Below are 27623 nucleotides of genomic sequence, written 5' to 3'. Positions count from 1 at the left end.
ACCTACTCATGATTGCTATTTTAAATATCGAAGCGGCACACAGGAGCCAGGGGTCTGAGGAGCTTAAAGTACATTTGTCCCCTAAAACAGAGGAGGTTTTAGCATCAGCTAACATTTCCTTTATTTGATCTTTCACATTTTTTGCAAAAAAATTGATAAAAATGCAACTTTTTGAGCAAAAGAGTGGATTTCTCTCAAGTCTTTGTGTTTATTTCTTGTTTATTCTTCTGATAACTGTATTTTTCCTTAGTTACTCATCAGACTACTCGGCTCTCTTCAGTGGAAAAAAAAAACTGGAATCTTATCAAATACTTTTGTCTTATTGTCAGTGGAAGATGCCTTTTTAGACTTAATATGAGCCACATTCACCTGACCAGTCCAGAAAAATGTCTTGTTTCAACTTATTTAAAGACAAAAATGAGGCCTGAATTGCTTATAACATGTAAAAAAAAAAAAAAAAAAAAAAAGGTTTTGTTTTAAGCAAATTTTTGTGCAAATTTCTTTTGTTTCATTGGCAGATTTTTCTTTATTTTTGGACTGGACGGACCAGTTGAATGTGGCTCATATCAAGTATGACAAAACAATTTTTACTCAAAATAAAACAAAAACACTTGATAAGATTTCATTTTTTTGCAGTGTTCCCCTTATTTCAGATGTCAGTCTGGCTAAGACATGTCAGACCAGGAGCACAAATTATCGAACATCGACAGCATGTTCTCTAAGTTGACATGGAACATTGGTCTTTATAAATAGAACAAACTATAGACCTTCCAGCCTGATGTTCTGTTCTTATAAAGATAGGCATTTACTCTGCAGGGTTATTAATGATCATCCTGCCCTGGCAACTCAGGGGAAAGGCATGTTGTGGCAAATGAGCTGTTGAGAATGCTCCTTGTCTGGTCATTGGTGTTGGAGGCAGAAGCTCGGCCACGCCACGGGGAAGTGGATGTGGTATTAGCAGCAGGGCCAGGCTGGCTGGGGATGGGGGGGGATTGTGCAATCGTATTTGCAAACAACACTTGCGCGCTCATTCATAGTGCTCATGTCATGTCTGTTATTTTTACCTGCTGTGACGTCCGAAAAGAGGAAAGCAACAGAAACAGAGGGCTAAAATTAGTCAGCTCTGTGCACTTGAAATGCTTGTGGGTGCCTCAACACTGTATGACCACCTCTGAGTTTAGGGCGTTGTATTAAATCCTTGATGAGTTTTTTTTACTCTTTTTTGTCCTTTAAACATTTTTCCCCTCACTTTGAGTTCAGAGTATTTCTGTCAGCCTTTATTTCCCTCTTAATCTCTTTTTTAATCTCTATATTGTTGCTTTAATGATTTGTTTCATAATGTCTCACTGTGATCCTTTCCTTCCCAGTAAGCATTTTGTTCTCATTTGGGCTCATTTGGTGTGTGTGTATGAGAGTGTGTATGCGTGTGTTTGTGCGTGTGTAATTTGGCCTGTTTGCACCACCAGCTGGTTAATTGTCCTCCGGTCTGGTCCAGTGGCAGTAAGAGTGACTCAATACCAGACAAAAGAAACGGCTTCACTGAGAGACAGTAGCCCATTGGCCGAGCCTGTGACAGCCCCCTCCCTTCATGGGCGCCCCTGACCGTTCACGTCTGCCCGCCCACTCCCCCCCCACCCCTCCTCTTTCACTCTCCTCACTGCTGCTTGTTTTCTCCAACTTGCATGCAGGCCAAACATACGCTTACTTATCGGTGCCAAGCCCAGTCCAGAGCAGCAAAAGAACCCGGGTGTCCAAGAAAAAACCCAGAGCAGCAAGTGAACAACCGAGAGAGAAAGCAGAAAGAATCCAGCCATAGCTAATGCTCCTTGCTCTGTTCTAGCTGGAGGAGACTTTCCTGTGGATCTATCAATGACTTCTTTGTTTGGTTTATTGCAGAGTTCCCCCTCTTTCAGCCCCCTGGAAACAGCCTCCGACCTGCAGCAGTAGTAAGTCCACGCCACTTCTACTTTTCTAATACTTCTGCTTGAAATGTTTTAACCTCCTGAGAGGATGTTTATGTGAATAAACGTTAGCGCGAGGTTTTGTCCTTCTTGCGTTGGGCCACTTACAGCAGTGTGTGTGTGTGTGGGGGGGGGGGCTCCGGCTTCCTGAGGAGATTCTGGTAAAAAGGCGAAAAGCTAGCTGAACAGTGTGTCCTCTGTCTGTGTTTTGTGGTGTTTCTCTGAGGGCTGGGTGGTTGTTGTGTGATGACATGGCTGCTGTGTGATCATTTATTTAAAGACAACGACCTGGAATAGCAGGGGCTGCTGTGTAACTGAAACAAATCATCATCATCATCATCATCTACCTCCTGGATGGGTGTGACTACAGAGCCACGATCAGCTGCTGGACTGAGAGAGGAGATGCCAGCTGAGCTTTTTTTGAGCTGTCTGCTGATACTGGCTTCCTCAGTGTGATCAAATTGAAGGGAAATAAACAGAGACTGCCTTGTCTAACAGTCGGGAGCTAAGAAACTTCTCCCTGCCTCTTTGCTCCAAACTTTCCATCTGCTACAGTCATTATGTGATCTTTGCCAGTATGAGGAGAGAGGTCCCAATCCAGCTATGTAATCCATTGCTTCTTTGTGCGTTTTGAAGAAAGAGACTCTTGATCAGGGGACCAAACTTCAGGAAGCTTCAGGTCCTGCTCTGACCCCTTTAAGCCTCATGTTTCAGGGCAGGAAGCATCTTTCTGTGGAGCTGTGAAGCTAGATTAGATCAAGACATCAGTCTCTGGGTAAACATGGTTAAAAACATTCTGTGTTGTCTCTGAAATATTACACAACTTGAATGTGATGGGTCATAAACTTTGTCTTTGGGATTTTAAGAGACAGAGAAATGTGTTTCACATCTTCAGATAAAGCCTCACTCCATCCCCTTAGAGGTTTATCCCATCGATGATACTGGAGTCAGTGCCGCCTGTTTGAGCATGTTTTTCCACTCGGTGTAAGAAACACTCTGGTGGCATGTAAAGAGAGTAAACCTGAGAGTTATCCAGGTACAAGGCAGCCTGGGCTGATGCACCATGTGGGAATGTTCAGGGAATATTTATAGAAATCCGTCCTATTGGCCTCTGAGGAATGCTGAGATGTGTGTGGTAGCCATGGCCCTCCCAACAGCAGCTTTCTGTCTCAAGTTTGACTCTGAAATTCTTTTACTGTCCAAGCGCCTGTGAACACAGGAAGTCCCCCTCCAGATATAAGAAATGAGAAGCATACAACAGCTTGTTACACCTCTGATGTCCTAACATACCTCCTGTAAATGATTTCACCGCCTTCAATCAGCTGTCTGCATTTCTGCCATCTTTAGCTCCTCAAGCAAGTCTGGACACAACCAGGTGGAGGAGAACGATGGATCTACCAGAGACTCTGGGGCTCCAGAATGTGACCGCCATGTTTACAAGAGTGTCCTGGAGGGTGGCGACATACCCTTGCAAGGTCTAAGGGCCTTAAACAGGCGCCATGGCAGCTCCTCTTCCTCTAAAGGTAGGATGATAAACGTGTGACACGAAAGGTGTGTGTGAATGATGTGAAGTCTCAGGCACTGACGATCAGGCAGGGATTCATGTGTTTATGTTAGAGTTTACTCATTTTCTTTTCCATCAGCCAATCACCTCGCAGCATTCGTCCCCATCGCAGTATCTGACATGTTAATGATGCTATGAGTGTTGTCATCATGGAGAGGGTGAGGTTGTCTCGCTAGGTTGCTGGAGGATAACCTTTAGGATTTTCCCTTCCTTGCTCCAGCTGTGACAGTCACTAGGCAGGCTTCAGGCGTTAGAGCGCCGAGTGTCAGAGCGCCATGGCGAGAGAAAGAGGGAGGGAATGGATGGGCGGGGGTAAACAGAGCTCAGGTTTTCACAACCTGAGCAGACAGGGTGAGATAAACAGGAGGGACACAGAGGGACGGTATGCATGAGGAAGTCAGCTGTCATTGTGAGGTCAGAGGCTGAAGTGGAGGACAAGAGGACGCACGGTGATGAGACAGGAAGGAGATTTATTGCTCAACATATGCTCTTTGAGAAGGACGCATGACTGTATGTTTATTATTCATTTATCGACTGGGCACGACACTAAACAGCTGGTTTAGCTTTAATTCAAGCAGCAATCAGACTCCAGTCAACAACACTCCTTCATTATCCTCCTCTTTAAGCAAACATCTGAGCAACAGGTCATCACATGCCCCCGTCTTGTGCTCCTGAAATAAAAACTATCTGATTCAATCTTTGAGCTCTCCAGAGTAAATCCTGGAGGGGGGGGGGGTTCTGCAGCCAGATCCCGTTAATTGTCACATGGCGTGACTATAACCAACCAAGCTCACTTCCTCACTGATGGAGAGAGCAGTAAATTGATGGAGTGATGGCTCCAGAAGTGTGTCACTTCTCTGAAATGGGCGGGCCGACTCAGGAAACAACCTTTACGCAAGATCTGTAGCTTGGATGGGGCATCACAGGTCACTGCAGCCCTATAGGGAGATGGTTAAAGCATATGTTGGAGGTTAAAGCAGGACAAGCAGCAGGAGCTCTGATGGGAATGAAAACAGGCGACACAGAAGAGGAAGATGTCTTTATTAGATCTTAAACAGCCTCCAGCGTCACATACCATCCCACTGCATATTGGTGTTTGAGAGCTTCATGTCTCACTTATTTCACGCTCACAGTGCAAAGATCTGCTGGATACAAATGTTTGATTTCTTCCTGCAGTGATGATAACTCTCATCTAACATTTGATACTCAGTGCATCCAGCCTGCTTCCCCTCTCATCCTCTTTTGATGGACCTTAGACAGAAATGTGCCTGACTCTGTTTCTGTGTGTGTGAACCTGTGACCATTGCAATCTAATATGTTGTTTATTCTGTTGTCCTGCATGCTTGCCAGTGGATTATAAAGGTGGGAATGGCTATATAATTTCACCCTGCTCCTCTGTAAATAGTCGAACGGTTCTTGCCAGTAATGCAATAGGTAACCAGTGTAAAAGTATGAAGCCTCTGTCTGCTGCCAAAGCCTGCATACCCCAAATTCTGCCCTCTAAGTTCAAGCCTAACCTGCTGCCACCCAGTGGTGACAGTCAGAAAAGCAGGACTAAAGTTGTCAGGAACCCAAAGGCCCACAGCTGTGAGGAATTGTACAACGGGCAATATGACAGAGACTACGCCGTGTCGGAGGAAAGTAGGAAACAGTCAGACTCCATTTGTGGTGCAAAGTGTGACGACGGCCTCAGAAATGCCTCCTGTGCGATGAGAAGGAGCGCGTCTGAGTTCTCCAGTCTTTACAAGTCCATGCATCGTATCCAGCAGCCCAGCTCAGCCGGCTGCAGCCCCCAAGGCAGCGTCCGCAGCCTCGCCTCTCTGTTCGAGAAGGCCAAAGCAGAGAGGGGTGAAAGGTCAGAGGCAGACGATGAGGATAACATTCCACGGGATTCTGTGTCGTCGCGGGTCACCGAGTTTGAAATGATCATCCAGCAGTCAAGTTCAGCGCCCTGCCGCTCCTCCTCCCTGCCCACCTTACACTCCAGCCACAGCCACAGCCCCACCCACCTCTACATGGTGTCCGCGGTGTCAGCCGAGTCCCTCCTGATAGCAGACACCACCCAGACAGTCACCTGCTCCCCGGTGGAGGCTGAGGGCAAGAGCTCGGAGGAAGAGGAGGGAGCAGCCTCCACCGACGTGCAGAATGAGAGGACGGAGTCTCCGTTCAACACTGAGGCCGAGGTGGAGCAGATCTTTAAACAGAGTCCTCAGGAGTTTATCAACCAAAGCGCTGGTGAATCAAAGTGTGACTCAGCCTCCCCTCCAAAGCACGGCCTCATCCACCACCATCATCATCATCATCACCTACTGCAGAACCTGAACCACGAGCTCCTCCTCAAACCCAGCAAATGCAAAGGCTCCTGCCCGGCTTCCTACACACGCTTTACGACCATCCTCAGACACGAGAGGCAGCAAGCCATGACCCAGCAGGAGAGGCCTCGACCTCTGGAGAAGAGGACCACGCTGCCAGGGAACCTCTTCCTCATGGGTCCCGCACCTTTCAGGTTACGGAAGAACCTGCAGTCTCACCAAACTCGGAAGACTCTGGCCACCAGGGTGACAATGGGCTTCCAGAGGCCGTCTGCTTTGTCTCCCGAGCCCCGACCTCGGATCCCTCAGCGCCTGTCCTCTCTGGAGGTTCTGGAGCGGCTCAGTAACACGGAGGGGAACGACTCTGACCAGCTGAGCAACCAGCACTGCTTGGACGCCAATGGAAACCTACTGCAGCTGCTGGCAGCTCACCGCAGAGGTGGCTATTTCCATCCATTCAACACTGTCACCCTCCTCTCTCCTCCCTCTGTAGACCCTCATGAATGCAACTCTTCCTCCTTCTCTCCACAAAGCCACTCTGCCACCTCCATCTGTAGTCTGTTTGGTGTGTTTACAAAGCGACAGGGAAGCCTCCATCCCATTCTGAGTGTGCTGTTTGGTGCTCTTCTGTTTTTTTTTCTGTTTTTTTTTTATCTCTGTGAAAAGTTTGATTCAACAAATGCAACAAAACACTTCAGTGACTGTAGGAGGTTCAGTGACCTTTTTGGTAAGGTATATACTGACTATCACCTGTCCTGGTGACATCACATTTGTGTTGTATGCAAGAGATACCCAGTCTGCATGAGCAATGCATCCAAACACACTCACAGACACACAAATTAGGAAGATAAGATGACTGAAAATGTCAAATAGTGTTTCAAAGGGGCTGTGAGGAGTTTCAAAGTGATCTTGAAAACGTCTCCCTTCTAGATATATACCTGATTGTAATCCACACTTTAAAATAAGATTATCAGCACTAATATTACTGGTTACAGGTTATTTTAAATGGCTACTTCTTAGCTTCCAGTTTGGGTCATCCAGAGCCGGACACAGGGATCTGTGTTTTTCTCTGCTGAAAACGATTTCTGTGATTAATTTTGTAGTGATGGTGGACACAGGAGCCTAACTGTCAGACAGAAAAAGGACAGGAGAGAAGAAGAAAGATAAATGGGTGAGTGATACAGCCCAAGCTAAAGGCTAATTAGCCTTTAGCTTATGCTGTATCACTCTATAACACATGGGTTAAACTGTTTGTGATAATGTTGATTCCAACCCACAGTCAGCAGTTATTCTGCAGTGGTCTGTTCAAACTTGAGTCTATCAATAAAATGAAGAGTGAGGTTACGTTACCTCTGATTGGTAGATGACTGGCAGGAAATAACCAGGATTCACTAACGTTACACGTTACAGACACGTCTCAGAGCACCAGGCTGTCAGATGTGCTAAATATAAACAGCTACTAAACTACTTTCAAACTGACAGTGTTTACTTGTTGTCACGTTAGCCTACAGATACATCGGAGCAACGGGCTAACATATAGCCGGCTGCTACAACATTTGCTTGATGTCACGTTGTAAACCGTAGAGCTACGTAACTGTACTGATAAATACTAGGGGTGCACCGATAACAATTTTCTGGCCGATCACCAATCTTTGAAAAGCCTGACGTGCTGATACCGATTTGGGCTGATATTTTTTATTTTTTATAACTGACAGCATTTAACGTCAATGTTCCAATCTTATTTTATTGAAAATCATTGAACAATACCTTTGAAACAATAAAATCTATGTTTTAACTTAAACAACCAATAAAGTGTCCTGAGTTTTAGGTCTCAGAGCAAAAAGCAACAATGGCTGGCTGTCAGACCTTCCTGGAGGAATATAAGATCAGTTTCATATGTAAGGATGGGCTGATCCCTGATCAACCATCACCCAAAATTAAGGAAATCAGCACTGAGCAATCGGTGTATGTCTAATAAATACCTTACATCAGTGCGTTGTATCCAGTAAAAAGTTTTCTTGAACAAAGAAAATTTGTTTGGATCTGATCTCCATTTAATTCCAAAACAAACATACGCCTCACTAAAAGTCATTCACAACAGTGTGTGGAGACTCCGGACCACAAGGTGGCGAGGGAGCTCAACTAAAACAGATCCTCCTCACAGCATCTTTAATGACACACAGACTCCACCCATAACAATGGCCCTCTCTTTCTGTTACAGACATGTTGGTATGAAATTGCATACACTCTCCCAAAGTGATGTCTAACCCAGTCTGTATCTGATTTTATTTCTGTTCTGTAGACAGTTTGCATTGACATCTTTCATTCTGTCACTATGAGAGCTTTGTTAAGCAGGACAGGAAGTCTCTACTTTGATTTCTTTTCCGTAGCAGTCAGTCCACTGGGGATCACAAACATAAAACTCACTGATAGATGTTTCCTGTGACCCTGGCGTAAAATGTCACGTTAAAATGACACACAGCTTCTATCAGAGAGCCTAACCTTCAGTTAACGTATAGACATGGGTTTGTTGTTCGGTAAAACCTTGATCTCATCCTCATCTCTCAACCAAAACAGGTTTTACTGTGTTTCTGCGTGTATTGATTTCATGAGCACACATCTGGTCATCCTGTGTTCATTCCTCTGTGCATGCAGGAATACATCTGGCTTTTGGATGTGTGTGTGTGCTTTCTGTTTCCAGAGATGATGGTGCTCTTTTTTTAAGCATGCATGGTCGTACTTCTGCATATTTTGTGTTTCTGATCATTTGAATTAAGGACTTCGGTGTCATTTTTTTATATTTGAAGGGTGCTGTTCTGAGGTTTCTGCAGCTCCTCAAAGCTTAATCCTCCTTTGATTTCTCTTCTAGACTTGTCCCCAACTCAAGGGGAAGGCCATGATGAAGTTTTGCGGCGTCGACATGGAGACAAGGAGGCAAGTGTCAAACTTTCATAGTTTCCACCTCACCAGCAGTGTTTGTGTAAATGAGGAGCTCATCCTGACACGTTGCATGAATCAGTCTAATGAGTGAGAGCGTGGAAGGGCCCCATATCTGGAAAAAAGGGACAAACAGTTCAGTGTTGTTTCCTGGCAGAAAATCTTGGAGGAGCAGCGGCGGCTGAAGCGGGAACAGGAAGAGGCTGACACAGCATCGAGGCGACACACAGGCATTGTCCCGACACACCACCAATTCATCACCAACGAGCGCTTCGGGGATCTGCTCAACATCACAGATAACACGGAGAAGAGGAGATCAGGCGTGGAGGTACAGCAGAGTGAGGGCAGCTGAAGCTTTGTTGGTTTATGAGAGAGGCAGGCTGTGAGGGGATGTTTGGTTTGTCAGCTGGACCTCTGCAGGAACAGATAACTCCCCGGCTCAGAAATGTAAGAGGAAAACACTTAAAGAGTATGTCGAGTATGTGTCGAGTACTGTTTTAGCCCCAGCACCGTCTTTTAATTATTCATCACTTAATTTATATATAAACATAATGTCAACTCAATACTTATATAAATACACATTATACACTAAGCACTTTTAGACTGACCTTTGCAAAAACTGAGCTCAAAGAAAGTGTTTATGTCTTTATTTAAGTCAGACTTCTCGTTTTCGACTTAACACGAGCCACTTTTACCTGACATTCCCAGAAAATGACTGATTTCAAGATGAAGACAGAAATGAATTGCTGGTATATTGTAAAAAATATTCTGCTAATGGGGAAAGAAAAAATTACTTTTTTAGTTTCCTATATTAAGACAGTCTGTTTTCATGGAACTTGACAAAAGTATATGTTTCTGTCTCCATTGTTGAATTACTTTTTGAATAACTCTGGCGTCATTTTTGTCTTTAAACATCCTGAAATAAAACCTTTTTCTGAGCTTTGCAGGTGAACATGGCTCTTTATGAGTCTTATAAGACAGCTGTTACTAAAAATAAGTCATAAACACTTATTTAGATTTCAGTTGTATTGATTTTATTACACAAAGATAGTACATATTTTCCATGTTACTTTGATCCTATTGTATATTTTATGGTTGCAGTATCTTAAACTGAGCACTTCTGTTGGACTCTTGGAAGTCTAACCAGGGACAGATGTTTTAAACCAACCATGGCTTCACACCTGTGTGTATGAAATCTTCTTTGTTTACTTCACGAGGCTTTGTTTCATGGTTTTGTTTACAGAGAACTCCAGCCATGGCTCGCTTTGACTTCAGGGCAGAAAGTTTAAAGTGAGTACATTTCTGTGTATCTATTATTCTGTCCTTCTCTCTGCACAGCAAAATATTCAGTACTTGCCAAATTTAAAATTTCAGACCCATTGAACATTTAACCTCGTTTTAAGAGTATTTTAAGACTTTTAGTTTAAGGTATAATCTTATATTAAGCATGTTTATGTCCTTTTGTCTCAATTAGTCAGAGCAGGGGTTCCCAAACTTTTCAGGCTGCGCACCCCCTTTTACTTCCTGACTTAGCTGCCGCACCTCAACACCCGAAACATAATAAAAAGTGTAGTCTTTATAGTCACATATAGGGTATCAAGTTTGATAAAATAGGCTGCTGTTAACACAGAACAGAATGTACAATAATGAGCCTAATGATCTGTCACATTAGAAACAATGGGGAAAATAACAGGAAGTAACAACATACCAATGACAATAATAATATTTGAAAGTCACGTATGGTCGCTGAGTGATGAATAGCAGTGATTACTACGTAACAAAACTTCAGCATTTAGGAATGTAAACCCTTAACCCCCATTAAAAAGTGTTTAAATATTTTATTTCATTATTAATGTATTTATTTATTTATTTATACAATATCAATAAATAATGATCCTCAGCTGCCATTACACTAACGTCGTGCACCCCCTAGCAGCAGCTAGTGCTCCACACTTTGGGAATCCGTGGGTAAGAGGATGATAAAATACAGTTAAAAAACTAATGAAAGGTTTTTTTTACAGGTTGTTTCTGTATGAAATAAGCTAGACAGATTGTTTTATCAAAATAAAAACTTTTTCCAGGATTCAGTAACACCTTTAAGTTGCTTGATTGAGGATTATACATTCATTGAGGGTACAGTGGTTGAAAATACATGTTAACCAACTGAATGATTCAGACTCGACCAGAATTAGTCACAAACAACATGGAGGAGACAACCCACAACTCTTGACAGAGTTACACATCCTAAGGTCCATTTTTTTATGCACAGAAATATTACAAAAACAGTATGTTTTTGGCACAAACACACTCTCTTTGAAACAGAAAAAAATGTTAATAAGGCATCTTTTTCTCATCCCTATGCACTCAGTTGCTTAAGTTCATATTACAAAATTAATTAAATTTGTTTAGTTTTTTCTGTATGGTATCCAGTATATTTCACTTATTATTGTGCTGCAGGAAGTTTGTTTCCAAATATTTTAATCTAAATATAACATTTTCTTCTAGTTTTAACACCTCTAAATGTCCACTTATTTCTAGATTTAAAATTCTTTGAAGACTTAAAGTCAAGTCAAATAATCTTGCTGCATGGACAGATATTTTCACTACTTTAAGAAATGTCCTGTCTTCTGTCTAGCCGTCTATGTCTGTCTATTATTATTTGTTTCTATCTATCTCGATCTAACTGTCTTTATTTGAATTTTGCGTCTCTTTTCAGGGAGTTACCGTTTCAGAAAGGAGACATTGTGTATATAATCCGACAGGTGGATCAGAACTGGTATGAAGGAGAACATCATGGAAGAGTGGGGATCTTCCCTCAGAGTTATGTTGAGGTTTGTGACTTTTTTCTCTTTGTTTTTGTTCTTAAGAATTTTCTAGTTTCTCTACATGTTTTAAAATATTCCTAACTGCCTTTTATGTATTTATTTTTGTACTGTGATGCACAGCTGTGGTTCCCAAATACCCTTTTTTCCACCAAGCTGGTTCCAGGGCTGGTTCGGAGCCAGACTTAGCACCAGTTCTTTGGTCTTCCACAGACTAAGCACTGGTTGCTGGCTCTCAAAACCGGTGTTTGGCAAGCACCAACTCTTTGCTGGGCCAGCAGAAAGAACTACGTTACGTCAGGGGCTACGGGTTTACGTCAGAGGGTGGGGGCAGGGTTATTGACCAACCAAAGCAGAGTAAAAACACGGAAGAGCTCCCTTTTTAAAAAGACGAGTTTGGGGTAAGCGAAACAATAGAAGAACGTGATGCCGTAGCTCTCTGGCTGGCACCTGTTTGTGGAACAGCAAACGGTTCTTAACCGGTTCTCACTTGAACCAACTGCGAACCAGCTCTTACACCAGCACTAGCACCAGCCCTGGAACCAGCTTGGTGGAAAAGGGTAAAAGTGGGGGTCGTGAACCACTGATCAGAGGTGGTGAAATGCCTTCCAAAATCAAAAACTATTTACAGATGTATATTTTTTCCATGATTGTTAAAATATAAACAATAGGGGTTTCATTTTATATCAAACTATGCAAACCCCTGAGGTGACTCGACTTGATATCAAAGGTGTCCTTGTTTAGTCACCTATGTGCAAAATGTGCGCAGAGGTAGTCTGATTATACAGCAGTGAATCAGTGGTCTCCAGCGTCACTATTTTGGGTTCATGGGCTGGAAAGTTTGGGAACCCCCTGTATACAAAATAAATCCACTTGTGTTTTTTGTTTAATTTAATCAGTTTTGTTCCTTCCTCCTGCTCCAGCTGCTTCCCCCGACAGAGAAAGCTCAGCCAAAGAAAACTGTCCCCGTCCAGGTGCTGGAGTACGGAGAGGCTGTCGCTCGCTTCAACTTCAATGGAGACACGGTGGTGGAAATGTCCTTCAGAAAGGTACGTGGAGGAAATTATCCTCTGCTTTCATCCTTTTGTTTTGTCTTTTTTTTTTTAACCAAAAGACTTTTCAAACAATAATTGCGCCTACAGGGAGAAAGGATCACACTCATTCGTAGAGTTGATGAAAACTGGTATGAAGGAAAAGTCTCTGGAACCAACCGCCAAGGCATCTTCCCCGTCACCTACGTGGAAGTCCACAGACGGCCCCGTGTGAAGAACGGGGTGGAGTATCCTGACCCTCCTGTGAGCCAGTCACCACAGCGTAGCACCAACGCCTCACCTCAGGTAAGACATGGACACCTTGTGACAAAGTGCAGAGATGATCCAAGTGTTGATTCATGATGACGGTCCCATCTTCATTTTTCTTTCATCAATACTTTGTGAGTTATTGTCCAAATATTCAGTTCCCTTTTCTTTCTTTATTGATTTCCTTCTCTTCTTCTTGCTTCCATCCCATCCTGTCTTCCTCCACTGTTTCTGGTTCTCTAAAAAGCTGTATCGTAACCGTCTCACCACGTCCCCCCTGCCCCTCCCCCGCTCACCTCGACGCTCCGTGTCCCCTGAGGTCCACGCTGTGTCCTCTGAGTGGATCTCTCTGACAGTTGGAGGGGGAAGTCCTCCTGCTGCCCCTACCCCTCCCCTGCCGCCACCGCCCAGCGTGTCCTATCGATGTGGCGAGTACCTGCCCCCGCCCTTCTCTGCCAGCCCCGTTCCTCCCATCACTGGCAGCCCTTACTGTGTCTCCCCCATGGCGTCCCCAGCTGCCTCTCCTCTCCCTCCTCCCTACCCGCCCAGGCCCAACTCAAGCACTCCCTTCCTCACATTCACGCCACCTCAGGGGGAGGACTTCATGCTCTTCCCTCCTTCACCGCACCTGTCGCGCAGTGTGAGCCCATGTGGTGGGCCGGTGCTGGAGGGCTGGCTGAGGGGGGAGAAGGAGTTCACTGAGGGGGAAGGTGCAGAGGGGGATGCTGGTGTCCCAGCAGTGGGCGTCAGGAAAAGCAGCCCTGCAGAGGTATCTGCTGCATGGTGTGCGGTGCTGCATCTCAGGCTGACTGTGACACACTGGCTTTAAGCCACACTTTGATGCCCGTAAAGATGTTCCTCTGAGTGCCGAGGCTCACACTGATTGTGAAAACATGACTAACTGAATTTTACTGATATGACCTGGAATCAGTTTGATAAAGGTGGTCTGGTCTGCAGAGGCAGGAAGGCTTTAAACTTGTTCCACAGCTGAAGGCTGAAAGTCTGCATGGTGTGTGTGCTCAATAACACCAAAACCTTTTCAGTGTCTGTTCAGGGTTTCATGTCGTCTCACTCTGTGGGCAGTGAGGAGCTGATGCGCATCTCAAGGATCAGTTTGAGAGTAAAACACTCTTTCTGGTGTTTGATTGCATGTTGTTGATGTTCCATTAGATCTGATAACTGGATGCTGGTGACGGTAAGGTTTGTTTTGGACGGTCACAGAGGATGTTTGTGACAAAGGTTTTGATTGGAAATGCATCCTGACTCTGACGGACTCAGAGAAAGCCTGGATTCTTGACCCTGATCTCTAATTTGACCCGTTTGCTTTGCAGTTTGTGAGAAACGAGGCCGACCATCACGGACGGAGCTCCAGAAGCCCTGTGATGCTGTTTGACATCCAGGACAACAACAATGTAAACTCATTAGCGGTAAGCGAGCACAGAGCTGTCTTTGACTGCTAAAAAAAGAAAATGACTTCATCTTTTGTTTTAAATGTTAATCTGTCATCTTCAAAGATCCATTTTCTCACATCATCTAAAACTCCCATGTGTCTCAGAGATATGCACTCTTAAACACAGAGAATGTTATAATTAGTGTCAGAAAAGGCAAAGAGAAGGATCAGCGAGCTTTCACATCAGTCTGTTCAGAATGACGTCGAAGGATCTGATTACAGCTTACTCTAGCTTAGCACAGGGTTCTCAAACTTTTCTTCACAAACAAAATAAATGAAAGCAGGCTTAAGAAATTTAACTATGCAAACTGATGGAGAAATGAAAATTGCTGTGTTTCCCAAATGAATCTGTCTTCGCTGATATCTTTGTTATCCTGGTTTGATCACCTTAAGGGTCTTTGAGAAAGAAATGGTGGAAAACAGATCAAACATCGCTTGTCCTTCATTGTGATTGGTTGTAAAGCTCTTTGTTCTCATGAACGCGCATGAGGAGGTCCTGGCTCGCATATTTACCTGCCTTGTCGGACTTCCAACCCCCAAAACACCAAGGAGTTAAATGAGGACAGCACGGAGAAGAAGTCGTTGTGAAGCCTTTGAGTGCAGAGTGTTTTGATACCGGCAGGTATTGTGTCACGTTCGCGTTGTTGTGGGAGGGGCTAAACTTGCGTAAGGGCATGATGTCAGAGAACACAGGACGGGAGGGGCTGTGCTGGTTTTCAAATAGCCATCTTGCATGGGTCAAATCGCCATTTTACCTGGGCAATCCTGCCTACGGCACCTTTAATCCTCACTTTTTTATTAGTGAGCAACAGCTTACCTGAAAAGGCGAGAGTCACATATTATTTTACGTTACTGTTTAAAATTTTCTATTGACCTCATAGAGTGAATGTCAATATGGATAGGATTCTTAAAAAAGGGATCAAGATTTCATTTTGAACAAAAAAATAATTTGGAAAAAAAGGTTTTATTTAAACCATGTCTATAAATTTTAGTCTGTACATAAATGTACTCTTGTACTAAGATATTATCAATGAAAGAGGTCTAGATCCTGGAGCAAAGCATGAAATTGAGATAAAATATTATTATTAATAATAATAATAATTATTATTATTATAACAAAAATAATAATAAAAGGTGAAACTCTCCCATCAATCAATAGAGATCAGTGAGGGCCTTAAGGTTTACAGTTTCATAGCTCACTGTCTGACTCATACATTGTTAATCTAATCTAAGCAAGTGTTTATGTCTTATTTTAGTAAAAAAAAAATGGCTATTTATACTGAGTATGAGCTATATTTACCTGACAAGTACAGAAAAATATCTTGATTTAAGATATAGATAGAACAAACCGGTGCCTGAATTGCGTAAAAAAAAAATCTGCCAAAGGGGAAAAGACAATTTTTTTTTAATTCCTCTGAATAGAAATAATGAATTGAAGAAACCAAAGTTTCTTTTTTTTCTACCATACCATACCAACTTCATTTATAAAGCACTTAAAAAAAAACACAGCTTCAAACAAAGTGCTGTACGGGGAGATAAATTAGGATAATAAAAACAAATAAGAAAAACAGACACTCATACACTGTAAAAACTGAAAACTTATCAAGTGTTTTTGTCTTGTTTTCAGTAGAAAATTCCTTTTAAGACTCAATATGAGCCACATTCACCTCATCAGTTCAGAAAAAAATGTCTTGTTTCAAGTTATTTAAAGACAAAAATGAGGTCTGAATTTCTTGTAACCAGTAAAAAAAAACTGCCAATGGAACAAGAGAAAAGTTAATTGTATTAAGACATTATTCAAGTCCCATGGAAATTTTCAAGCAATTTTTACTTGTTCCATTGGGCGATTCAAACCTTATTTTTGTAATCTGATAACTTGAAACAAGACATTTTTCTGGATTGATAGGTTAAATGTGGCTCATATTGAGTAGAACAAGACAATTTTTACTTAAAACAAGACAAAAACACTTGATAAGATTTCAGTTTTTTGCAGTGTGAAAGAAAACATATTCGAAACAACTTAAAGAAAATAAGAGGGAATAAGATCAGGCAAAGAATCTAAGTCTCGCTGAGGTCAAAAGCCTAAGAGTAAAAATGGGTTTTAAGGCAGGTTTTAAAAGTGGACAGTATGGCACCTCCAGGAGCAGCTGGTCAGCTGACCTGAGAGACAGAGAGGATGAATAGGGCTGAAGAAGCCATACTGGCAGATCTTCACTACTCACCGCCGGATATTCATGTGTCACTGTCTTTCAATATCTTGAAAGAAGACATTTTTCTGGATTTGTCAGGTGGCCCTGGCTCATATTTATTTTTATAAGACATGTTTGCTTTTACTAAAAGGAGACAAATACTTGATTCAGTTGTTACATCGTGACAGGTGAGGTTAATCTGCAGCTCTCATCACTGAAAAGAGACACATTAAAGAGATACGCTCAGCTATACATGGGTGAGATTAAAGTTGGTTTTAATAGTTGATTTGTACTTTATTTAAAAAATTAATAAAGATACTACAGTCTTTGAAGTAATCAGATCTATTCTACAAACTCACAAACCCAACATCAGACAGAAGTGTTTTCAAACATTGGATTTACTTTTTAATGATCTGTAGGCTATGTTGCCTTTTTCCACTTTGATGTGTGTCGTCATGTTTTGGTCAGTAGTCCTACAGGCTAGACTTTAGGCTGAACAGACAGCTGTGACGGCAGAGCTCTCCCTCTCAGCTTCCCTTTAACAGTGCATCATCATTCTGAATCATTTCCTCTTACAGTGAACTAATCTCTGATGTTTCCTGTCTTCATCTTCTCACCCCGGTGTCTTGCCCTGTCATGCCCGTCCTCTCGTCCTCTCTGTCAATGTCCTCTCTGCTTTCTCCCCCGGCTTTTAACGGATCACTGCCTTGTCTGCCTTGCTACTTACTGGATCTACCTTCCTGTCTGGCTCTTCACCCACTTCCTCTCTAACTCTTCACCATCTCCTTCAACTTCACCTCAACCCCTCCCTGGACGGGACGGGGTCGGGCTGCTGTTTGTTTTTCTCTGACGACTTCACCTTTTACTACAACAACAACAAGGAGGCAGTGTGTAATGAGATCATGAATATAGCTGAGACCTCTGTGAGGTACTGCAGCACCCTGTCCCACCACCCTAATGACTCTGTCCACAGTCTGCACGCCAACCCCAGTAAACAATCTCTCATCATTTCCCAGCAACCTCATTCCCACAGCAGCAGCCCAGAGCCAAGCCGTCTCAAATGTGGAATGTGAGTAAGATCCTTTCCTCCTTCAGACACTGGTTAGCCTAACAACACTTTGACACTCACCAGTTTCACCAGTTGATCAATGTGAGCCTGTTTTCTGCCCCAGCTTCAAGGCTCTGTACACGTATGTGCCACAGAACGACGATGAGCTGGAGCTGCAGGAGGGCGACCTCGTCAGTGTTATGGAGAAATGTGATGACGGCTGGTTTGTTGGTAAGTGCTGCGGCTCTGTGGACGGATTTCTTAAAGAATGCATTAATCTGTTTCTGATTCTGAAGAATCACACCAAAGACAGCACACTGCAGATACTGATATATGAGCAAGTGTTAATGTCTTGACTGGGTTGTGCTTTCTGCACAAACATGACGCACAGAAATGGGAGGTGTACACTGCAAAAAACTAAAATCTTTGTGTTTTTGTCTTATTTTAGGTAAAAATTGTCTTGTTATACTTCTTATGAGCCACATTCACCCTAACAGGTCATAAAAATGTTTTATTTCAAGTTATTTAAAGACAAAAATGAGGTCTGATTTGCTTGTAACAAGTAAAAAAAATGCCAATGGAAAAAGAGAAATTTGCTCGAAAATTTGCCTAAAACTAGAAAAAAGTCTTAAAACAAGTAACTTTTCTTTTGTTCCTTTGGCAGATTGTTTTTACTTGTTACAAGCAATTTAGACCTCATTTTTGTCTTGAGATAACTTGGAATAAGACATTTTTCTAGATGTGGCTCATATTTAGTCTAAAAAGACATTTTCTACTGAAAATACGACAAAAACACTTAATAAGATTCAGTTTTTTCAGTGTATCCCAAGTACACGTCTACCGCGGTACTAAATTAGAGTAAAAGAAACTGTTTACACTGTTTACATTGTTTACAACATTTTTTTCACGAAATCCTCGTCTCTGTAGAGTTTGGTCTCAATTTCACACCAGGAATTGTTTATCACACAGTTATCACCATGATCTCTGATGAGTCATATAGATGCCCGCACTTTTTAAAAAAAATATAGGTCCTAACTTCTGCAAAGGGACAAGTGAACACCAGAAGCTTCTGTTCAGCTGCGCAGCTTTGGTTTAAAATTCTCATAGTATGCACAGAGCTGAGTGGACAACAGGAGCTTGACGTATCCACGAGTCTGTGCGGAAGTTGGACATTTTTGGACGTGCACAACTTGGAAATTTTCTTCTTGGAAAGGACCATGCGTGAGGGCTGCTAAAATGACGTCATTAGTCTGCACGAAGCAGCGTGGACCTCACATTTATGTCAAGCAGAGAGCCAGCTTTATTGGGCTTAAAAAAGGGTCTTATTTCAAGATATGAAAAGACAGAATTGATGCCTGGATTGCTCTTAAAGAGGGGAAACATTCAGCTAATTTGGTAAGAAAAATGTACTGTCTTAGTTTCTGGGATTAAGACATTATTCTTATTTCAAGAATCTAAACTAGCATATCTTTCTTACCTCATCAGCTGATTTTTCATTCTGTACTAGCAGTTCAGGTGTCATGTTAGTTTTTTTGGACTTGTCAGGTGGATAAGCTCACAATAAGTCAAATAAAACAATTTCCACTGGAATAAGACCAACTTATTTATGTAACATGATTTTTTTTATAGTGTCAGTTTTCAGAAATGGGACAAATGTTTGAAATCTACATGCCAAGAGATGCCATAGATTTAAAATACAGATTTTTTTAATTTGTGATGTATTTATCTCAGCCTTTGATGCTAAAAACGTCCTTTTCTCTTTTCTCTCTTCCCTCTCCAGGTACGTCACAAAGAACGAAGCAGTTTGGGACTTTTCCTGGGAATTACGTGAAGGAGGTGCAACTGTAAAGATATCTAGCTGTAACACGTGTTGCCTGTCAAGCTTAGAAATTTAACTCTATTTCGCATGACTGTTGGTTAATCTAGTCATTTTAGCCGGGGGCGAATCCAGTCTGTTTGGGAAAGTGAACGGTTTGGCCAGAGGTATGTCAAACTGCACGAGGAGAGGGTTGCTGAACGCTCGACGGTGCGCACACTTTGACTACGTTTCACACACTTAACGACACAGAAACTCCAGCTTCACGGGGGGATTTGTTTATCACACACTATATTTTGATGAAAGTAGCTTGCTCATCAGAGAAAACGTCCTTCAGTATGTCTTTACTCCAGTGTTTACTTTGCACCTCCGTCTGGAGGCGGCAGTACGGGGTTTGTCACCGGTGAGAGCATCATTTGGCAAAGAATATCCATCTTCTCCTGAAATCTTGCACAGATGTTTTGTAACAGTATCAAGAACTGCTTCCTCTACTCTAGAGTGAGTTACGGTTTAATATAAAGTGGCTCTGGATTAGAAGCATTGAGGTACGATGAAATCCTACAGGTTTCATTCTAGGGTATCCAAATGTGCTCGCCTTATCCTTCCCCTTCTTTGTAATTAAAAAAAACATGAATCAAAGGTGCAAAGCAGTAGCTTATGCTGCAAAATCAAGCAGCACAACTCAGCAGAACATTGGCAGAAGAGCAGTGCATGGATTAAAGAGTGGATCTGATACGCTGAAGTTCAGTTGAAAGATGCAGAACGTATTATTACTCCATGTTGGTTTGACATAAGCTACCTTTTACAGGACGCATGTGTTCACCAGAGTTAGTGTCATGAATCACGAGAACTAATGCCCATGTTGTGTTTTCAGAAGACATATATTTGTATTTTTATAACTCTAATGTGAAAATAGACTGAAGCGTTTTATTTTCTAACAGCTGGCGCCTGTACAGGAGCCAGTGGAAGCACTTAACTCCTTGTTTGGTCATTTTAAGGCGTCACAACTGACATGAACACAGCAGATCAATCAGTGGAGACAAAAAAGAAGTTTAATAACCACAATTTTTCCCTCACTGACAAGATGAAGCTGTAGTCATGTGGATGTGTAAAAAGTACTTAAAATACGGTGACATATGTTCTGTGAATTGGGTCCAACATTTAAAGTGATGATTGGAATAATAAGTAAAGCCTTAGCACGGTTTGCACTGAAGAATTAAAGAGATTAAATTTAATCAGAGCATAACAGACGATCAGCTCAGTGATGTCTGGGTTAACTGTGTGTCTTTGAGATATCTTCCACTATCTTAGACCCGTCACACTTCTTGTCATGCAAGGACTGAAAGATGACGACAGTGGCGTATTGAAAATAGAAAAAAACATCCTGTTTTTACGACATAACTATCTTATAAAACAGGATTTTTTTATTTATTTATGAATTTCATGTTTTTGTGAGATACTATCTCATAAAACAGGAATCTAAAAAGTAAAGAAATTCCTGAAAATCTTTAATCGTCATCTATCAGCTATTAACTAAAACACAATAAAAAGCCTATCTTTCCTGTATTGACCCACACCTCTGATTAAAACATGCAGCAACGAGTCATGGAGCAGAGCAACATAGGAAACCTTGTTTTTGCGAGATAGTGGCTGTTTCCAAACCGTCTACTACACTAGCAGTGCCTACTATTTTAGCTGAAATTCAGTCTGTAGAAGTCAGTATGCAAAAACTTGAAACATCTGCAGTATACTAAAAATCCCTGGATGTTCTACTGATCCAGGAAAAGTTCTTAGTATGCAACAGACCAGTCTACCTGGCATATTGTTTCCCACAATGCACTGCGCTTACACTGTTTGTCAATGTGGGTGGCAGGTTTAGGTGAATTACCGCCATCTACTGGAATGAGTCAGCAATGTAACTACAATACAACAACACTAACAGACGGTCCAAGAGATTGAAGTGAAGTAATGAGAGAAACACAAGTAAATCTTGTCACTTCCTGTTATAAAAGAGGCGTTTACTTCTACAAATTCATTAAAGGCCATATAAACCAATAATTACATTTTTTTAAACCATACGTGGATTATATGGTAGTGTTTTTCCATCAGCTGTAAAAATAAAAATTCCTTTCAGATTTATTTTTAACAAATGATGTAACTTTTGGTGTAAGATTAAAAATCAAATATAATGACTTTTTTATGATATGATTAACAAAATAACTAAAATAGCTAACTTTATAATAACTAAACTAAAATTTATAATAAAGGCCAAATAAAAACTATCACCTCTATTTTCTGAAACTTAAAACCAGAGTAGTATACTACAAAACAGACCCAACAGAACAATCATACTACATATTACATGCTAAAGCAGTAGGTAGTGTGCAGTGCCTGCTACAGACTATATTCACATGTAGTCTGTAGCAGGCAGTTTGGAAAACAGCCAGTATCTCATAAAAACAAAAAATTTGAAAATAAATATTTACTGTTTTTTATGAGATAGTTATGTGGTAAAAACAGGATTTTTTTCAAGTGAATGCGACACGCCACCGTAGAGGACAGCTTTTCTGTCTTTGCTTTTTTTATACAAGTCAAATATTCTCTTCATCCTTTCTGCGCTGTGTGCATTAATGCTGCCGCACAGGTATTCAAACCATCAGATTAGCAGAAGAATGCAGAGGATAAGAGGTAAACCAGAAGAATTATTCACAGATGATCAAAGCATCTGTTGCTTCAAGTACCCAAAGTCTCACTCCAGACCTCTTCTGGACTTTAATGGACCTACCTGTTAGTGTAGACAAACTGAGAGACAAAACACAGATATTTAACAGTGAGCAGCAATCAGCCTTTCTTTCCTCCTCTGGCCTCGTGGACAGGGATTGTTACCTCATGATAAACAGCTGATGATAATTCACCCCATCATTTCTGCCTCTCTTGCACTGATGTGACAATCAGCTCTTTTGTCACAGCATCATAGAATGTTTCCATCCTCATCCTCCACATTGTTGCTCCTGAGTGACTCGATGGTTAATCCCAATCCTCGAATGAACAAATGAATAATCACCTGTTAAGCCATTACATGTTTTACTTTAGACTGTGCTCCATAGATAAGACAGGATGTATGAATGTATGGATAATGTGAGCGGCTCACAGGTAATGTAAGGTCGATTTTTCACCTGAACACACAGATTATTGAGCAGTGAGGCACAAGCAGGATTGTACATATGTAAAATAAAAAAATAGACTATAACAGACGGGAGCATCTATATGACCTGACTGTCACTTGCAGTGGTTAATTTCCTGAAGGTTGTTGTTTTGTTTTTTGTAAAGCCCACAGTGCAGCATATGAGCACAGAAGGATTGACACATGAACATTAAGCTGCCATTCGTGAGCATCAGATTGCCTTATGTTGGATGCGACATCGTGCCTCTGTTTCTTTGTTTTTGGATTTATCTTTTTTTGGGGGGTCCCTGAAACGTGTGCATTACATAATGAAATGTAACCATTGTTTTCTTGTTGGTCCTTGTCTTTGTAACATAGGAACATATACTAAGAACGTCACAGTAACTGTTTAAGTACCTAAAGTGTGACACAACAATGCTTTGACACAAGGATTGATGAAGACAAGAATGGAAAGGTTTGATGAGACACTCACCTGCAACAGGTCTGGTTTATTGGCTTCAATTTGCAGTGCTGTTACATTGAAAATATTAAAATGGCTTTGGTATTATGCAATATTTAATAAATCATTGAAACCATAAAATGTATCAGCTGGTTTGATTTATTGCAGATTTGATTAACATTCACATTCATCCCCTGATGTGAAGCTGAGGTCTGGTCCACCCTGAAAAGAAGCGATATCCCATAACTCCATGCTTAAAACCCAACTGCTCACTGGAGACACAAACATGTTGGCAAAGAAAGAAAAGAAAAAACACTTGATGAAAGCTTAGTTCATTGGTTTAAAATGATTTATGCTCACAGGGCTGCAAAAAGTGCGGCCCAGAAAGAAGATAAAAACTTAAAATTTGATGAGTTTTTTTTTTTTTTTTTACTTATCCGTCAATGCAGCAATGAAACTTTAGTCACCAAAAATTGTGAAATTAAAATTTTAAATTGAGGAATCTGTTGTCTTAAGAAGTATTTTAAAGTGTTAAAAAAAGAAAGTGAAATGTTAATGTTTTAATTCAAATACTTCCTAAAGCAGTGATAAGTGACATATACTGAATACAAGCAAATATTCCTCATTTCATTCTTTTCTCTATCTTAATTTTAGCACATGTATGCCAAGGTTGCACAAAAAATTTGACAAACCTAGTTAACAAAAATACTCAGTAGTATAGAATTGGGATGAGAATTTTTTTTTTCTGATTCAATGGGAGTGTGTTTTTTTTACAAAGAAAATGTGTTTCAATATAACAAAGCATACAAATTGGTCTTAGGATGTGTAATAAGTTTTATTTTCAGATGTATTTCTCGGTGAGGGAACCAATTAAGTTATTTAACAGGTTTGTTTTTATTTTTATTGAATTTTAAGATCCTCTGACTGATTGAAACAAAAACAAAATGTTCTTGTTCAAGAATAAGAAAAAAAAAAACGTCCAAAACAAGGCTTAATATCTAACATGTCTGAATCTAGAAATTGAAATCTTGGTAAGTGCAAAATAATTTGCAGTGCGGCTGCTTTCCTGCTGTCACCTGGATTGTGGAAGAAGATCCAGTTAAAAAAATATCAGAACTATTTCGTCTGGTGACTTAGCATGCCAACCAATCCAACTCTATTCGCTAAGCACTTTAAAAACAGACCCTGTTGACCGAAGTGCCTCACAGAAAAATCAATGAATAAAATAAAATGTAATAGAATACAGAAACAATTTAAAAACAACTTAACCCTTAAAAGCCCGAGCCACCAAAAAGTAGCCAGACAATTCTAACATCAAGGAACTGAGATGTTTATTAACCCTTTTAACAAAAACTTTAAAAAAATAATGCTTTATCATTTTGTATATATTTCTTGTATCACATTTGAAACATTTTGGAACTTTTTTAGTGATTATTTACACATTATTTCGGTTCAGAAATGACATATTTCAAAAAATGGGTGACAATTTTGATGTTATTCATACCACAACCTCTTGAATCAAGCTATGATTTTCCTTTAAAGTGTGTGGATGAGCTTGTGAGAGTAGCCATTTTGAAAAGGGTCAGAGTACAACTTCAGCTGCCCATAGTGTAATCTTAAAGGAGGAAGAATACTTTTTTAACAGGTTTTTGCGTGCAGGAAACATTTATCATTCAAATGATACAGAAGTCTTTGAAACTTGTGTATCGAAAATGATTTGTTTGGCAATACAGGGTTAAAACATAAAATATAATTAAAACTTATTTTTTTAAAAAAGCAAATATTGTTAAACTATCTGATGCTAAAACAAAAAAGAAGTTAATATTGTTTACCTATCTGATGCTAAAAGAAAAAGAAGAAGTTAGTATTGTTTATCTATCTGATGCTAAAAGAAGCTAACAAGTGCCCATCAGTATTATCTAATCTCATCCACACACTGCTGGTAACACAAGGACAGTTAGGGATTACCACTTCTACATCTATCAAACACTTACTGGGCTAAACAGCACCCTGAGATCAACACAGGCTTTCCTCAAACTGTGACATGACCAGTTGGAGGGACTAAAATAAAAAGGTAGCTATCTGTCATTTTGAAAGGGAATCACAAATTTGTTTCACGGTTGTTGTTCTACAGTCCTGCAGTTGATTGTGTGCTTCATTAGGTTAGTCCTAAAGTGGATGGTTTGAATCTGAACCTGCAGCAATTCTCCTGCATGTCACTCCCTATTCTCACTCTGGTTTGTGCTCTGTATACTGTCCTGTCCACTTAACAAAGGCATAAAAGCCTTATCATCAAAAGAAAATAAAAATAAAAAAAATAAAATAAAATCTTGCATGGTAACAGTGAAGGAGGCTTCCAAAAAGCTGGGCCTACAGAGACAGTAGCTGAAATGAAGTATTTCAGACAGAGGCTTACATGGAGGTTAAGGAGTGTTTAAGTTGAAGCTTGAACAAAGCTGCTACATCCTAAGGTCCCCATCATCCTCCATGATGAGCCTCAAGTGTTCAGAACAGAAAACCATTTTCAGAGCCACTCACCAATCTCTGTAAAAAGAAGAAATGCAGTTTTTGTTTAGTGTGGTTAATTTGCTCAATGGTGCCCCCTGCATCAAAATTCACACCCCACAACATGTCTAACCAAGTAACATGAAACTTGTTGGGCATACATACAACGCTTAGACCTTAAAAAAGTATCTCAGACCCCTTTATACTAAGAGGGAAGGGGGAAAATGTGAAGGTTGCCACGTCCATGGACAATTGACTCCTCTAGGAGGTGGGAATCAGTCCACTTGTGTCCACCTGTGTTTGAGTTTGAGGAGACACTAAAAATGAAAAGATCTCTAAATCTTGTACCTAACTCCTCTCAGATTCTTTAAAGCCAGTTTCAAAAGGTCACACTGGGATTAATCTCTTGTAGGTGGTTTAAATGATTCACTTTCTAAAGAACTGAGGAAGACCCTAACAAAGGAAAGCTCTTTGGTCAAATCCCAAGGGTCTGGCAGCCTGTCAACGCTTGATGTCTCACTATGAAACAGAAAGTTGCTTTAACTCAAAACACACAGGGTCCAAACTTCCTCAGGCGTTGATAAAATTCCCCTTCCCTGACAAAGATAAGTGCCAAATTGCATTCTTGTAATCCTGCCACCTGGTGGGTAAGAGCAAGCTTGCGTATCAAATGTCATGTTTTATCCAGGAAACACTGAGTGCCATTTTGACAGCTCTTTGTTTGATGAAAAAACAGCAGCAGCAGCTCATTCTTATCTCCCTCCTCTCAGAGCGGTCCGTTTACTCCGGAAGTAAGAAGTTGGAGCTGGGAAAGACGTCACATCTGAGTCAAACGCTTCACAATTACACGTTGATAAGGGGTCAGAAAGATGTTCAGCCTTGTAAAAGAGCACACTCTAACTAAAGACCTTATAAAGTGCACTACTCATAAAGACCAAAGTAACTTGATGTTTGCATTCTTAATTCTCCTCACTACCTCTGAAATGGAGCGTCCATATTACTCTGTAGAAAAATCCCCTATCACAAGTTTCTGCAATTTCTTATCCCCTGTTCCAGTGAACTGTGTCAGCTCTGAGTCATACTCTGTGTCATACATGGACACTGACTCTGTGATGTCATCCATTTGTTTCTGACATAGAGGTTTGACACCTATTGTGGGGTGCCACACTGGAAATGCTGACTTCTGTCGATCTAGCCAGACTGTGGCTCAAGTCAGCTGTGCCTCTAATTATGCAAAACTCATAACTCAAAGATCAGTTTTCTGGATTGGTTTGTTTGTAGTTTTGGGAACTTCTGGAGCCAGCCTCTAGTGGAAGCTTGATAAACTGCAGTTTTTAGCACTCATCATGCATCAGCTTCATTCATCTGTTGCTGCTTGCTCCAAACATATTATCCATGTTTTCATGCTGGAGTTGGTGATCTGTTAAATATGAAGCTGCAGTGTATTATACGGTAATTACTGCAAGATGCAGTAATTACCTGTGCACAGACATTTTGAAGGGCAGAGGCAAGAAGAAAAAAAACTAGGCATAGGCAACCAAGAGGACAGTTTGGTGTGAGCTACCAATCAAGTGGGCACATGAGCATGTGTTTTTCAGCAATGTAGCCCCCCTGCGACCCACCCTGGTGCACACCCCTGGCAAGATGGGAATTAAAACATATGTCTTGTAAGACTAATTTATGGCCATGGTGTGGGAATTTTGGAAAAACTAAGCTACTTTTGGTCTACAACATTTCAGAAAGTGCTCTCAGGAATGTTAGAAAAACATTTCACAGGACTGATGTAAGCTTAGAGACTTCATTGAGGGAAGCTCTTCTCAATCCTCTGATTTCCCTCCTCTCCTCTGAATCCTCTCTCCTCTGAGCCGCAGTAGCAGCTGAGGGAGTTCTTTAACATGGTAGGTGTGTAACTGGTTCAGCCGAGGATCAAGGACCTTAAGTGACATTAATTTTAGAGAGCTGAGAGGCAAGGGAGGCGTTACATGCGCTGAAGTGTTGTTCAGTGAATACAGCCAAAGTTTTTTCTTCTTCCCTTTTTCCAAACAACTTCATGGACATTTTTTTTCTTTTCTTTTTTTGTTTAAAGAAGAGAAAAAAG

The 27623-nt window shown here is 41.1% G+C and overlaps 1 protein-coding gene across 7 annotated transcripts in view; it reads left to right on the top strand.

Annotated features, from left to right (window-relative positions):
• The window catches only part of sorbs1 (sorbin and SH3 domain containing 1), a 59242-nt gene extending 36081 nt beyond the window's left edge, over nt 1-23161 (top strand). For 5 of the 7 annotated variants that reach the window (XM_074675180.1, XM_074675181.1, XM_074675179.1 and 2 more), the window contains 13 exons: nt 1897-1946; nt 3309-3484; nt 4876-6276; nt 8707-8771; nt 8932-9102; nt 10018-10064; nt 11491-11605; nt 12520-12645; nt 12739-12933; nt 14226-14321; nt 17415-17602; nt 17706-17812; nt 19362-23161. In XM_074675180.1, the coding sequence (XP_074531281.1) occupies nt 1897-1946; nt 3309-3484; nt 4876-6276; nt 8707-8771; nt 8932-9102; nt 10018-10064; nt 11491-11605; nt 12520-12645; nt 12739-12933; nt 14226-14321; nt 17415-17602; nt 17706-17812; nt 19362-19429 (2805 nt within the window). In that variant the 3' untranslated portion in view covers nt 19430-23161. Of the gene's footprint in view, nt 1-1896; nt 1947-3308; nt 3485-4875; nt 6277-8706; nt 8772-8931; nt 9103-10017; nt 10065-11490; nt 11606-12519; nt 12646-12738; nt 12934-13141; nt 13664-14225; nt 14322-17414; nt 17603-17705; nt 17813-19361 lie in introns of all 7 variants that reach the window. The other 2 variants (XM_074675185.1, XM_074675184.1) reach the window with 2 other exon arrangements.
• The last annotated feature ends 4462 nt before the right edge of the window (nt 23162-27623 follow it).

The sequence above is a fragment of the Halichoeres trimaculatus genome, unplaced genomic scaffold (assembly GCF_033239565.1).
Source record: "Halichoeres trimaculatus isolate MK-OKI-2021-1 unplaced genomic scaffold, fHalTri1.1 fHalTri1_scaffold_8, whole genome shotgun sequence".
Taxonomy (NCBI): domain Eukaryota; kingdom Metazoa; phylum Chordata; class Actinopteri; order Labriformes; family Labridae; genus Halichoeres; species Halichoeres trimaculatus.
This window is presented reverse-complemented; position numbering and strand designations above follow the sequence as displayed.